Source organism: Bubalus kerabau, chromosome 19 (genome assembly GCF_029407905.1).
Source record: "Bubalus kerabau isolate K-KA32 ecotype Philippines breed swamp buffalo chromosome 19, PCC_UOA_SB_1v2, whole genome shotgun sequence".
Taxonomy (NCBI): Eukaryota; Metazoa; Chordata; class Mammalia; order Artiodactyla; family Bovidae; genus Bubalus; species Bubalus kerabau.
In genome coordinates this window covers 29,379,157-29,393,269 of record NC_073642.1, presented here as the reverse complement: position 1 = coordinate 29,393,269, position 14,113 = coordinate 29,379,157, and the positions used below count along the sequence as shown (strand labels likewise).

General features: G+C 48.5%; 1 protein-coding gene across 2 annotated transcripts in view; it reads right to left on the bottom strand.

Annotated features, from left to right (window-relative positions):
- The window catches only part of TARS3 (threonyl-tRNA synthetase 3), a 44,950-nt gene extending 31,037 nt beyond the window's left edge, over window positions 1-13,913 (bottom strand). For both annotated transcript variants that reach the window (XM_055556008.1, XM_055556009.1), the window contains exons 1-6: window positions 13,548-13,913; window positions 12,350-12,409; window positions 10,716-10,912; window positions 3,927-4,050; window positions 2,288-2,409; window positions 979-1,096 (exon numbers count right to left, since the gene is read on the bottom strand). In XM_055556008.1, the coding sequence (XP_055411983.1) occupies window positions 979-1,096; window positions 2,288-2,409; window positions 3,927-4,050; window positions 10,716-10,912; window positions 12,350-12,409; window positions 13,548-13,850 (924 nt within the window). In that variant the 5' untranslated portion in view covers window positions 13,851-13,913. The remainder of the gene's footprint in view (window positions 1-978; window positions 1,097-2,287; window positions 2,410-3,926; window positions 4,051-10,715; window positions 10,913-12,349; window positions 12,410-13,547) is intronic.
- Window positions 13,914-14,113: the final 200 nt, after the last annotated feature.

The following is a 14,113-nucleotide window of genomic DNA, read 5'->3' as shown; positions in this document are numbered from 1 at the left end:
GATTTCCATATAATTCAGCAACTCCACTTCCAGGTACACACTGAAGAACTGAAAGTGGGGACCTGAACAGATACGAGTACACCCATGTACTAACATTTTTCTTAGTAGTCAAGAGATGTCCATTGGCAAAGAGTGAATAAATAAAAGGTAGTCCATCCATACAGTGAAATAAATATTATTCAGCCTCAAAGAGGAAGGCGATTCTGACACATGCTATGACATGGATGAACCTTGAGCAAACAACACTGAGACAGGCCACTCAGAAGGACAATTACTGTGTGATTCCACCTGATGAGGCCCTAGAGCAGTCACTCTCAAGGAGACAGAAGGGGTGGGAAAAGGGGATTCGGCGTAACTGCTGGGAGGTGCAGAGCTCTGGAGATGGGCGCTGACAGTGGCTGCACAAGTGTGCGAGTACTTACCACCACAGAACTGTCCACTTAGAACGGGATTCAGATGGTAATTTTTACATTTTGGATAGTTTACCACACACAGAAAAAAAGCAGCTGCAACTTTTACCAAATCCAAATCTACTTAATTCAAGCCCACAAAACTAACAATATTGCACACTCTCAAATTATGTTTTCTTTGATATTTATGATTTTAAAAATAAAACTTAGAAGATATTTAAGTAAATTAGTTTGAACAATAAAAAGAGAAAGTTGAAGTTTTACACAGGTTACCCCAGGCTAGAATCTATTTGAAAAATTAGCAGAAAACCCCAAAGAAAAGGGGAAAAGCCAGAATTTTATATGGTATTATTAACATTGTTGATATTCAATAGCTGGAGTACTAACAAAACTCAAGATTAATCAGATTTATAAAACACACAAATTAACACTATTCTCCCGGCCCTTCATCTACTTCTATCTGCATTACAAATTTGAACCAAGCGTTAGGACCAATGTGGTGAGCAGGGACTGACCATTTGTTTAAAGCAGTGGTGTGCTATCACTGCTCAAGTCCCCCCGTAATCACCTTGAATAGGTCTAGGAGGACCTTCGTGCTGACTTCCAGTCTCTCAAATGGCTGCTGCTCTTTGATGATGGCCTGGCACATGCTCTCCAGCACCGGCAGCTCTGCGCTGGACATGGCCCTGCAGGGAAGAAGCGACAGTCGCCAGAAGCAACAGACCGCTGGGACAGAACCTGTGACCTGAGACCCTAATCATCAGCAGATCAATTTTCTCCCCAGAGGAACATGGTGCTCTATGGTCCAGGACTTCAGACACTCAACATGTTCCCCCTAACCCCCAATTCCTTCCCTCCTCCACCATCTGTGCTCAGGTTCCTCCAGTCTCGTGAGCCGCACCCCCCCACCGCCAGGCCCAGAGCTGCCCCACAGAGGCCTGGGATGCTCTGGGACAGCTCCCACCATCCTCCATCCCACCCTACTTCCAGGTCACTGAGCTCTTGGCTGAGTGCCCACCTGCTTGTCCCACAGCTCTGTCACCTCCCGCAGCAAACTGTGGTGCATCTGTTTCTGTCTGTCTCCCCCAACTGGATGGCTGAGCCCATGAGGACAGGCTGATCTCCACTGGGGAGCCAGCAGCCCAAGCCCAGCACATAGGCATCTACACATTCTGAGATGACTCTGATGGGGAGGGGTGCTCACAGGGGATGAGCTGGCTGGGCTAGGAGCTACAGAGCACTGGGTGCTCAGGCAGTGTGGAGGTAACAGCTGGAGGTAGAATGAACCACAGGCAACCAGGCTACAGATGCCAGGGGTCTATGCTAAGGCAGGAGGAGCGAGAAGGGGGGTCGGGGAGAACTATTGAAGGGACAAAATGGGCAGAACTGGATGGAGTGACAGGGTGGGGGATGAGGGCCAGGGTGGGGTAGGGAGGACCCTTGTGTTTCAGTTTGACAGCTGAGAAGGTTTCCATATAGAGTCGTGACAGGTAAGGAGGGCTGAGGTGGGGCCTGTGGCTTGGGAGTTCATGCACAGACATAGGGAATGTGAAACCTCCAGAGACTGGCCCTTCTGGCACCAGCCACAGGATGTGTGGCTGGGGGGACACGTTGCCCTTGACCATCACAACGAGGTCTACCTGCTCTCCGGGGATTAACCTGACCACTCTGGTCCGAATCAGTAGTCTGCCCTAACGAGCCTCAGGTTAGATAAATAGTGCGTCATGTCTTTTTTGAGGAAAGAAAGAAAACCACTTGAGAAGTTACCCTCAAATCTACACTCATAGAAAATAGTAATTTTCACAAATGGTTAGCCCATCTGTAATCATGTCCTGTTATCAGATACAATGCACTGACAAGTAGGCTCTCAGGGTTACCTGTCTTCCAGGTACACATCGTAGTGAAAGCTGCTGTCGCCGGGTGGGCTGCAGCACAGGAGGCCCCCATAGTGGAGCTCCAGGGCTTCCCCGAGTACGTGGGCACTGGAGTGCCAGTATACCTGCGGTGGGACAGAGGCCAGGCCACAGCTGCATCATGGGAAGCCAGCAGGTGGATGCAGGGACGAGTGAGCATGTGGGTACAGCACTAGGTGACAGACCCCAGGACACAGGCAGTGTCGTCTCTGCAGCCTGCTGAGACCCACCTGTTTCTGAGCCCTCCTTGGAGCTCACTGTGTCCCCACCCCACCCCACCCCACCCCTGCCCCACCGGCCAGCTGTGTGCTCCTCCTGCAGCTTTACTCTGAGCAGCGCTGACCCCGGCTCCTAAACCATTTCCTTCTGGGCCTCAACCATGAGTAGAAGAGAGCTGGACCATGAAGCAGCCGCCCAGAGCTGGTTCAGGCCCAATGTAGAGGGCCGCCTGTGAGTGTGAGCACTGGCTCCCTTCCTCCTCCTCCTCTGGCCAGCCTTTCTGAGTCAGACATGCAGCCACAGTGGCTGTTCCTGACATCGCTCACATTAACAAGATTTTACGTCTACACAGCAGTCTTCACATGCTAAACAGCACATGGCTGTGGAAGTTTGAAAGAGGACTCAGGAAGGCAGAGGAGTCTCTTGGAAGGAAAAGTTACTGAATCATCTGGGCTCTGCACACTATTAACATGGTACCTTTGTGACAATGTCACTGGGTCTCACCTAGATAGCGTACACCAGGGCTAGGGCTGGAGCCTGGAAGGTAACTCTCATTTTCACGAGCAACCACAACTATTCTGGAAGCCCTACAGCATGACACCAAGTGCCAGGGGTGGACTGATCAGGCACTCTAGGAAGATTTCCCGTGATAATATGATAAATGCTTTATCTTTCATGGTGTCACTGAACACAGGGGGAGAGAACGTCAAGGAGGCTGACCCCTCTGTGGAACATTAAGTTTGGTGGTCCCCTGTCCCCACTACCCATATTCCTGACAGACTGAAGGCACTTAGCAGCCCACTGTTAAAGAATGTGTCTGCAGGTCAACCAAGAGCCCACCTGTGTGGGAAACTGCTCAGGTCTCAGCAGGATTCTGACCTCAGGAAAAGGTTAAAACCACCTGCCAGGCCAGCCACCACAGCTGCTCCGGACTGGCTCCTACTTGACCGTCTCCAGAGGCTGACACACCTGAAAGCATCTAGCTGTTTGATTTGCTTACTATCCCTTCCACCTGTCATGAACTCTGCCGCCCACAGGATGGGCACATGCACCCAGCACCTTGGACGCTGGTCAGCTGACCGAGGAAATCAACACAGGTTTACAAGTTCCAGGGTGGCATCTGGTATGAAGCTAGGTGACAGTTGTTAGTCCTTAAGTGAGAAAAACTAACACACATATGCAAGCTATGTATTTCATTACTTATTTTGTTTATGCTCTTTATGAATCACTTTTAAATACGGTGTCATGAATGTTAGATTTATTAAACACCAAACTTAGAAGATCACAAAACCCACTGTTCTACCCTTTAGTGTGTGTCTTTGTACAAGGTGTATCTGACAACATAAACACCCAAAGTGTGGTCGGCTGGTTTTCAGACACTTACGGCCCGGGCCTCCTCATCCTCGAAGGTGAGGAGCTCCACAGTGGCGTCCCCTTCCAGCGGGCGGTCCAGGTCCCACAGCTCCCCATTCACTTTGGCCACCACGGTGGTTTCCGCTAGCTCCTGACTAGGGAAAGGACAGTCACGTGGAGTTAACCCATAACAGACTAAAGCTAGTCCTTAAAACAAAACATGAAATTAATTTCCAGGGTTTGTTTCTTTCTTAAGTGGAAAGTACAAATGTAAACTAATAGGATAATTTTTTTAAATTTTTGTGATGTTTAAGTACAAAAGGAATATGATTTGTTCACTGTAAAAATTCAGAAAACAGAATGCACAGAAACAAAATCACATACATCTTACCACCCAGAGATAAGTACTCACAACATTTATACATCAATATAGAAACTTTCAAAGTATTACTCTGCTTATGCTATCTGATAACCTATTTTTTAAACTTTGGCTTCCCTGGTAGCTCAGCTGGTAAAGAATCCACCTGCAATGCGGGAGACCTGGGTTCAATCCGTGGGTTAGAAAGATCCCCTGGAGAAGGGAAAGGCTACCCACTCCAGTATTCTGGCCTGGAGAGTTCCATGGACTGTACAGAACTGTTCCATGGACTGCGACCCACGGGGTTGCAAGAGAGTTGGACATGACTGAGTGACTTGCATTCACTTTTTAAACATAACAGTAAACCATGACATTTTCTCCAACAGCAGACAGACTTGTAAAACATGCTACCTGACAGCTGTAGTAGAACTAAGATTTGCCTAATGCACCCACTATTTCTGGGCATTTCAGTTATAATTTGAGGGTTTTGCTTTTCTTGTTTTATTCTGGCAGTGACAAATAATGCTGCAGTGAATATTCTTGAACATTCATTGAATATTAAATATATCTTAGTTCCTGACTATTTTCTCAGGAAAATTCTAGAAGTAAACCTGGGATTTGAACTTTTAACAGCTTAACTGGACTACATTGCCAAATTTTCCTACCTGGAGAGGGCCCAAGAATACCTTTCTCTGTGATCTCAGGGAGTACAAAATTATGTCTTCTTGGCAATGTAATGTTTTCATTTGTATTTCTGTGAGTGCCCTGAGCCAGGGCACACCCCTGTGGTTAAGAGCACACACTCTGGGGTCAGGCCAACCTCAGGTTGAACCCTAAACAATTTACTCAGTTTTTCTAAGCCTTGCTTTCCTTATCAGTAAAACGGGAATTACAGGACCTTCTTCATATATTTATTCTGAGGATAAAATAAGGTGTGGGCTTCCCAGGAGGCTCAGTGGTAAAGACTGCCTGCAATGCAGGAGATGGCAGGAGACAGGGGTTCGATCCCTGGATCGGAAAGATCCCCTGGAGAAAGAAATGGCAACCCACTCCAGTATTGTTGCCTGGAGAATTCCATGGACAGAGGGGCCCCGGCGGACTAGAGTTCACAGGGTCGCAAAGATTCAGACTCAACTGAGCAACTAAACAACAACAAAAACAAGGTGTACTCATAATCAGAACTTAATAGATGTTCAGTATTACTGTCAAAGGAGTAGAATCTCATTTTCCTCTCTGCTGGCCAGGCCAGGCAGCTCAGGGCCCCTCCAGTCCATCATTTCCATCCTCTACAGTCAGCGTCTGGCTGGCCCTGCAGCAGGAGGGGGCTATGTGGCTAAGGTGGAGGAGATGGGCAGAAACACTGCCACATCTCTGCCTTTAGACTATGCAGGGCAGCAATCCACCCTCTCCCAGCCCTCTGTGGATGGAACACAAGTGAGCTACAACCTTTGGACCACACAGACAAGGCAACACTGTACCCGACCACCCAGTAGCCACACGGAAGGACTTCAGGTCCCCAAATGAGGGTATGGAGAAGCACTGCCTCCCAGCCTGGACCCTGCACCCCCCGACTGCTCTGAGAGATGCTGACCACATTTAAGCCACGGAGTTTTCTGTGGCCTCCACTGCAGCAGTTTAGCCTGTGTCTTAACTAACACAGAAACAAGGACCTGGAAGTAACAAGACAAATTATATGGCACTGGCTTAGCAGATGGGCAGCGGTTACAAGGAGAGATACTAAGATGTGCAGAGCTAACAACTCTTGTTACAGCGAAATAAAGTATCTCGTAAGACTTGCAGGCAAAAGATCTGCTCACAACGCCTGTAGCACATGAGCAAACAGGTAATGAAAATGCAGAACGTTGGGATATGCCAGGGAACTCCTGTGACTTATAGCAAAAAACTACAGAGGATGAGATGGTTGGATGGCATCATCAACTCAATGGACATAAGTTTGAGTAAAACTCTGGAAGATAAGTAAGGACAGGGAAGTCTGGCGTGCTGCAGTCCATGGGGACACAAAGAGTGGGATACAACTGAGTGACTAAACAACAAGGACAACCAGACCAAGAGGGCTTCCCAGGTGGCACTAATGGTAAAGAACCCGCCTGCCAATGCTTAAGAGATGTGAGCTTGATCCCTGGGTCAGAAAGATCCCCTGAAGGAGGGTATGGCAACCCACTCCAGTATTCATGCCTGGAGAATCCCATGGACAGAGGAGCCTGGTGGGCCACAGTCCATGGCGTTACAAAGAGTCATCATGACTGAAGCAAATGAGCATGCACACACCAGACCAAGGGATGCTCAGGTGAGACCTGTTCTGCTTGCAGCAGAGGTGGCAAGGGGACAGGTAGTGACAGCCCTTCTCCGAGTCCACGCAGGGACAGACAAGATGGGCCCATCCAACTGCACAGGTCAGAGTAAGGGAGCCACTCTCCCCCGGCCTACGGTATGTCTAATCTTGGTCCATTAAATGGAGGAAGAGACAAACGAGTCAAGTACAAAGCCAAGGAACAAAAGGGTGAGAAGTCCCGGTCTAGGAGAACTCTTTAGGAAGATTACTCTCATGTGAGACTGATTAGAAGCTTCTGGTGAAAGGCCTACTTCAGTTAACTGCTTGAGGGAACTGTTTTGCAGAACAAACCATAAGCCCCACTCAAAGACACCTGTGACTGACCCTCAGAGGAGCCCGGAGACCCCCACCTCCAGCTTCACCATGTACACCAGGGGAGCGGCACCAAATACGCAGCCTCAATACCCAGTGGCTGTCCGCACTTGAGACGTGGCAGGTGAGGGCAAAGGATGATGATGGACCTTCCAAACTGCAAAACCAGGCCCAAGAGAGGACAATGGGCAACCAAGCTACTCCCAGAGAACAAAGGGTGGCCAGACAGGCCAACCCAAGCCAACAGGACCCGAGGGCTCCTGAACACTGCCTCAGTGCCAGCTGCACTGCTCCTGTCTGTCCCAAATGACCGAGACTGCATTGATCCCTCACTGTAACCCACTGTCTGTTCATTTGCTTGCTGCCAGCTGATGGGTGGAGGGGGGAAGGCGGTTGTGTGGTTCACCTAAACTCAGTCCCGGGCTTTCTGCTGCTGCTGGGGGTGCCTGGAGTTGACTCACAGGGGAGAGAGGAGGGACGGTGGGGTATGAGACAGGGGGCTACTCACAGGGGTGTGGACATCAAGGGACACGGCTGGGAGACACTGTCCCTGATGCCAAGAGCCTTCTCTCCCGTGACAAGAGTACCTGGACTGGAAATGCGTTAGGTCAGTAGGAGCTGTGTCTCCATTCTCCCACAGCTCAGCAGGGCCTGTGACTTTGTATGAACTCACAGCCCCTAGGGGATTAAAGTGTGCCACTCTGGGGTCTTGGACTCAAAGCACCCTCATTCTTCAGCTGCTCCTCCCCTGGCCTGTGAGCTGGTCCATGGGTGACACCCAGCCTGTACCCCAGACACAGACAAACCCCACCTAAGAGACGGCTGAGTGACAAGATGGTGAAGGGGGGACCAGGGTCCATAGATAACGGCCTGGACCAGAGATACCCACCAGGAGGCCTCCGCCACACTGTAAGGGGAGAATGTGGCATATGTCTTATCTAAGCTGCGGTCTCTGAGGGGCTTCTTCCGGCAGCAGTTTAGTCAGGAGCTCCAAGGGCACTGGGAGCACAGGTGACTGACTGATTCCTGAGGGGCCCGGAGCACTGCTCTTCTATCAAGCTCCCAGGTGACACCAGTGCTGCTGGTGTGGGGACCACAAGCCAAGAGCTACTCATCACTGAGCTATCAAGTGTCCTTTGCCCGTTTTTTTCTGTGGGGGTGTTTTCTGAGGATAATTGGCTATGTATAGGATGACTGGGTCAGGACTGGGGTTCAAACATTTAAGAAAGACACAGCATCTCCGCGTCCCCCCCTCTAGCAGGGCCACTCCCCTCAAACTCTATCAATATTAACTGTTAGTAATAAACCTTTGATAGACCAATAGATATTATAATACACAATTAATTTGCATTCCTAAGACTATTTTTTTCTTCTGAAGTTTTCATCTTTTTCCTATTAATGTGAAAAACTATGTAAGGAGCAATCATTTGTTTTATATGGTGCATTTTTCTCACGTCTGTCATTTCCCTTTCTGTGGTGTCATTCTTATGCACAGCTATTTCTCCAAAGTGATTTCAAATCTTCCCATCCTTGCCTGAATGATCTGGACCTTATGCACTGCACTTCGGAAGGCCTACTACGCTCCTTCAGAGCAGGAAGAATCATCTATGCAATCTACTCTCACAAAACCAAGGCAACAAGCAGAATAACTTAATAAAACTATTATTTTTAACTTTATTTTTGTATCCAGCCACCTCACTGCACCTTTACCAAGAGTTTTTCAGTTACTTCTCTAAGTCACATTTTTAGAGTTTCCTCCTTGTTTAATTGTCCTAACTGCCTGAGTTGAATTCTCAGTCATTTCACTTTTTTCTTATTTGATAATAAAAGCCTTCAAGCAATACAAATCTGTTTCTGATCACCACTTCAGATTTATTCCACAGATGCTGAAATGTATTCTCCTATAATAAGTATTTTCCGAGACTTCCTTGGTGGTCCAGTGGTTAAGACTCTGAGCTCCCAGTGCAGAGGGTTTGATCCCTGGTCGGGAAGCTAGATCCCACATGCTGCAACTGAGAGTTTGTTTCCCACCAAGACACGTCACAGTCAAATAAATAAATAGTTTTTTAAAAAGAAGTATTTTCTAAGAATATTCCTTCCTATTCCTAAGAATACTTGTTTTTATTTCCCTTCACCTGAGTATCTTGAAGTTTTTAATTTCCTAGTTTTGTTTTGTCTTGTTGCCATTTAATGTTTACTGAGTTCACAATGGATTTCATTTTGTTCAAAGAATGCTAATTGTATGTTTCTGCACCTCATTCTGAGGAGCCGAAAGCATAACCACACGTCCCAAGAAAGAAGGCACCGTGTGGGCCACAGCACAGAGACCAGGGAGTAGCCATGAAGCCCACCTTAAATGTTACCATTCAGACCATGTCATCTTAACTTTGGCCAATTTGATCAAGAACTGAGACAGGTATATTAAAGCCTGCTACTCTTGAGTTCTTATAATTTTGCATTTCTGGTGTGATGCTACATTATATAACCCATAAAGGGGTGTAAAAAGTTGGGGATTACACTGTTCTTCTATTTTAAAAATAAGCCCCGGTCTGCCACTCAGTGACTGTATCCCTGAGTTCTGCCACCTGAAGGTAATATCATGACCTCTGCTTTCTTCTTATCAGGTATGTCTGATGTGGCTAGGCCCATCCTTTAGCTCTGGACAATTTTACTTTGTAGACAACTCCTGCAACCCCTCTGTCATCAAACTCTAGGGTGGTTTTAACCTGGTGCCTGTGGAAATGAATGTCACTGACAGTGCAACGGAGAACACGGCCTAGGATGAAATGACCTTGTTTCCCGAGCTTGGACCGTCTCTTCAGTGCAGGGCAGCTCAGACTTCAATCCACTAACATGCATATGACTCTCCACGAAGAGACAGAAGTTTACTTTTGCCTCAAAGCCCATTTTCCCCATACGTCTATCCATCTCTCCTGGAAAGCACAGGAACAGATGGGAGGGCCCTCGAGGGTATATGAAGTAATAGGATAAAAAAACACAATTCTTAACCACAGCTTTCAAAGGAATTTGAGGATTTGAATTGTTGAAAAGTTTGCTTTTTAAATAATAAGTTTATTTACATGGCAGTTCTAAGCTACAGCTTCCACAGAATTCTATTTAATGCCAGGAATTAACATTAGTCAGAACAATGTAACTTCACTGAAGTGTCTAAATTCTAGGAAGATCAAAGCACCTATTCTAGGGCTGATCATAGGTCTAACACATACATCTTCAATTTATAATTAGTAAGCCTTCTTTGTACATTTCTAGAGAGGTTTTAATTTTCAGAGTATCTTCCATATACATTATTTCATTTAATATTTACAACCTTATAAGGTAAATGATGAAAGTATTATCATTTCCACTTAAGGTATAAGAAAACAGGCTTGGACAGCTGGAGGGATCTGCCCACACTGGTCCAAAGACTCACCCATGGTTATCTACTGGCAGAAGAATGGCTTGGAGTCAAGTCTGACAAAAGACCTGTAAAATCTCACGGAAGTATCTTGATGATAAACCAAGTCAATATCATGTCGCCTGTCAAGGATTATAGGCACTTTTCTCTACTACCTATTTTTATTAGAACTCTAAAAGTTGGACACTTTAAAGAGGTAGAGACTGTATTCTGATATTAAATTACTTATTAAATGGCCTCTTTAGAAGCCAAGAGGGAATAAATAAACTGATTACATTTAATTTATTCAACTAAGAAAAAAATACTTCAGCAGCCCCAAGAACACACTCCCACCAAACTCTGGCGCAGCACTTAACACTATCTGCTCCACGCTACAGTTTACCTAATCTCGGCAGCCACCTGGTAAGGCGTTGTTTTCCAAGCTTCCCCTTTCACTGTTCTCCCATCAGCCACTCTTACTGTGATCACATTGCTTGAATCTCCCTTCTTTTCATAAATGGCAAGTAAGAGCTGATGATCTTTCTTCAGTATTTCAAAAAACTTCAATCTTTCCTTCATAAAATTTGGTGGATTCTTCACCTGAAAGCCATCAGAATACAGAATATTGTAAGGTTAACACACACAGCCCACTTTTTTTCTAACTGCTCAGCTCTAAATAAGCCCCACCCTCCTCAGTAGGCCCAGGGCATCCCCCTGCACCAGCCCCTGCTGCTGCTGCTGCTGCTAAGTCACTTCAGTCGTGTCCGACTCTGTGCGACCCCAGAGATGGCAGCACAGCAGGCTCCCCCGTCCCTGGGATTCTCCAGGCAAGAACACTGGAGTGGGTTGCCATTTCCTTCTCCAATGCATGAAAGTGAAAAGTGAAAGCGAAGTCGCTCAGTCGCATCCGACTCCCAGCGACCCCATGGACTGCAGCCCACCAGGCTCCTCCGTCCATGGGACTCTCCAGGCAAGAGTACTGGAGTGGGGTGCCATTGCCTTTTCCTAGGCTCTGCTTTAACTTCCACCCTCTAGAGACTCCTCTCTACAGGGCTGACCCCCTCCCAACTAAGTTCCTGTGTGCTCCTGTCTGACTCTGTGACTCCATGGCCTGCAGCCCACCAGGCTCCTCTACCCCTGGGATTCTCTGGGCAAGAATACTGGATTTCCTTTTCCAGGGGATCTTCCCAATCCAAGGATTGAAGCTGAGGCTCCTGCATTGGCAGGCAGGTTCTTTACCACTGAGCCACCAGGGAAACCCAGGTCTCACCAAGCCATGCAAAGCCCTCCTCTTCCAACTGCTATACCCACTGGCATCGCCCTTCTCTGCACACTTAGCAAGCGTGTGCACAGAGCCACACAACTCAGCCCTTAACTGATACACTATCTGACTTTGTTCTCTAGTTGTTTCTCCTATTTGTCTTAACTCCTCAACCCCAGGGATCTCTGTGAGGCCAAGTACTCCTCCTCTGCTGCTACCAAATGTTGATGTGCTTTATCAGTTCTCTCCAGTTGCTGTAATGACTTATATTAAAAAAGCAACAAAGCCAGTTTCCTTAACACAAAAGAAAAGCTCTGCTGTCTCAACGTACACTAAGCAGTGCTTTATGGCTGTGTGGCTGTCTCATCCCTAAGCTAAGATGGCTTTTTTTTTTTTAATCTTTATTTTTGGCTGTGCTGTGTCTTTTTTGCTGCACAGGCTTTTCTCTAGTTTTGGTGAGTGGGGGCTACTCTCTATTAGAGGTGCATGGGATTCTCATTACAGTGGCTTCTCTTGTTGTGGAGCATGGGCTGTAGGTGTGCAGGCTCAATAGTTGTGGCTCCCAGGCTCTAGAGCTACAGTTCATGGAGTCACAAAGAGCTGGACACGACTGAGCACAAATACACACACACACACACCCCTGGGCAATTAACTATTAAGCATATTTAAATTACAGGTTATTTCCATATATAATATTATTTTTATATTTATTATTTATATGTATTATTATTATATACACAATAAAATTACCTATTATTTCCACAGCAATGACTTACCTCATTGTCAGGGTCGATCTCCTTTTTAACGTCCTCTTCTGGGCTTTGACTAGGAGGAGGCTGACAAACGGAAATAATAAACAACTCATACCAATGACCACAAAGAGCAACAGGTTTGAAGCCTAAGGAACAGGGACAGGGCAGGCAGCAGGCATCCCATATGAGAGGCTCTCCTGACCACCACCTTCAACCCTCAACAGTTAAGTGGTTTTCTGGGGTTCGGTCCTTCCTGTCTGTGCACTTTCATACATTCTTGCTAAGTGTACTTAGTGTATTTTGCTCTTTAATGATTCTCCCCACCCCAAATCTTAAACAATGTCCCTGGAAGTCGGTTGCAGAGCTGTCACCAGCGACTTTAAATGCACTGTTTCAGGAAAGTGTTACCCAGGACCACCACAGTCCCCTGGCAAACAAGCGAGGAGCATCCACAGTCTGAGCCACAGCAAGAACTTAAAATACCCTACATCACTGGAAGGTAAGTGAATCAAAACAATAACATGCATGCGTGCTCAGTCGCTCAGTCATGTCTGACTCTTTGCGACCCCAAGGACTGCAGCACGCCAAGCTTCCCTGTCCTTCACCATCTCCAGGAGCTCACTCAATCTTATGTCCATTGAGTCGATGATGTCATCCAATCATCTCACCCTCTGTCGCCCCCTTCTCCTCATGCCCTCAATCTTTCAGAACACTATTAAGTGACAAGGTTAAACACGCAAATCTCAAAACAGACCTCCCCCCATCCCCGCCCCGGAAACAAAGCAAGGACCAAACACCCCAAGCCACCTGTCGTCAACAGGTCAGACAAGCCATTCATCAGAACGAAGGGAAGGGTTTCTATAGGGAGCTGCTGGTCTTCCGCTCAAGCAAAAACACTGAGTTTTAAACAACGCAGCATTTTTTTCAAAGAAAGGAGAACCCTATTTCTGCCACTGAAGAAAATGAGTAGCGGACAATTTAGAAAAGCTGAGGCTTCACTGCCTTAGGTCAGCCTGGCAGTCGCTGCAAACGCAGCGGCCCTGGGGTGTCTGGCCTGCGGTGGGCTCCGGGACCGAGCGGGTCGTGGGGGGAACAGGGAGGAGGTCAGGTCTCAGCACGTTCCTGCCGCCCCTCGGTCCTCAGCGCATCCGCACCTGCCGCCCCGCCAACCACCGGCCAGCGGCGCACCGCCCCGCCCGGCAGACAGCCGCCTCCTCCGTACCTGCGCGCCTGCGGCCGCGCGCCCCGCCTCTGCCCGCGCCGCGCTCTCCAGCCGAGCTTGGTGGCTCAGCTCCTCCGCAAGGCACAGCCGCAGACGGTACAGGCGGTGGCGCAGCTCGCGGTTCTCTGCCCGCAGCTGCGCCACCTCGCGCGTGAGGCACGGCCCCTCGGCCTGGCAGCGGTCCGGCGCGTTCAGCTGCTCGTCCCTCAGACGGTGGACCTCCGCCCACAGCCAGCGGATGTCCTCCTCCTGCCGCGCCAGGCGCGACGCCACCGCCTCAGCCGCAAGGGCCTCGGCCGCCATGGCGGCAACCTTGCCTCCCACACGCACAGACGCCACGCGTGGACAGCCGGCAGCGAAGGGGCGCACTGCGGGGGCGGGGCACGGCTGGCGGTATATAAATGGAGGGGGGCGGGGCGCCAGGGCAGCGTGAGGCTTGTTGTACACTGCAGAGGCGGGGCGATAGAAGCTGACGGGGAGGCAGATACTGGGCGGGGCTATAGGAACTGTAGGGGCGGGGCGATGTGGAAGGGTGGAGCCGGCCGTGCTGCGCAGGGGCGGGGCGA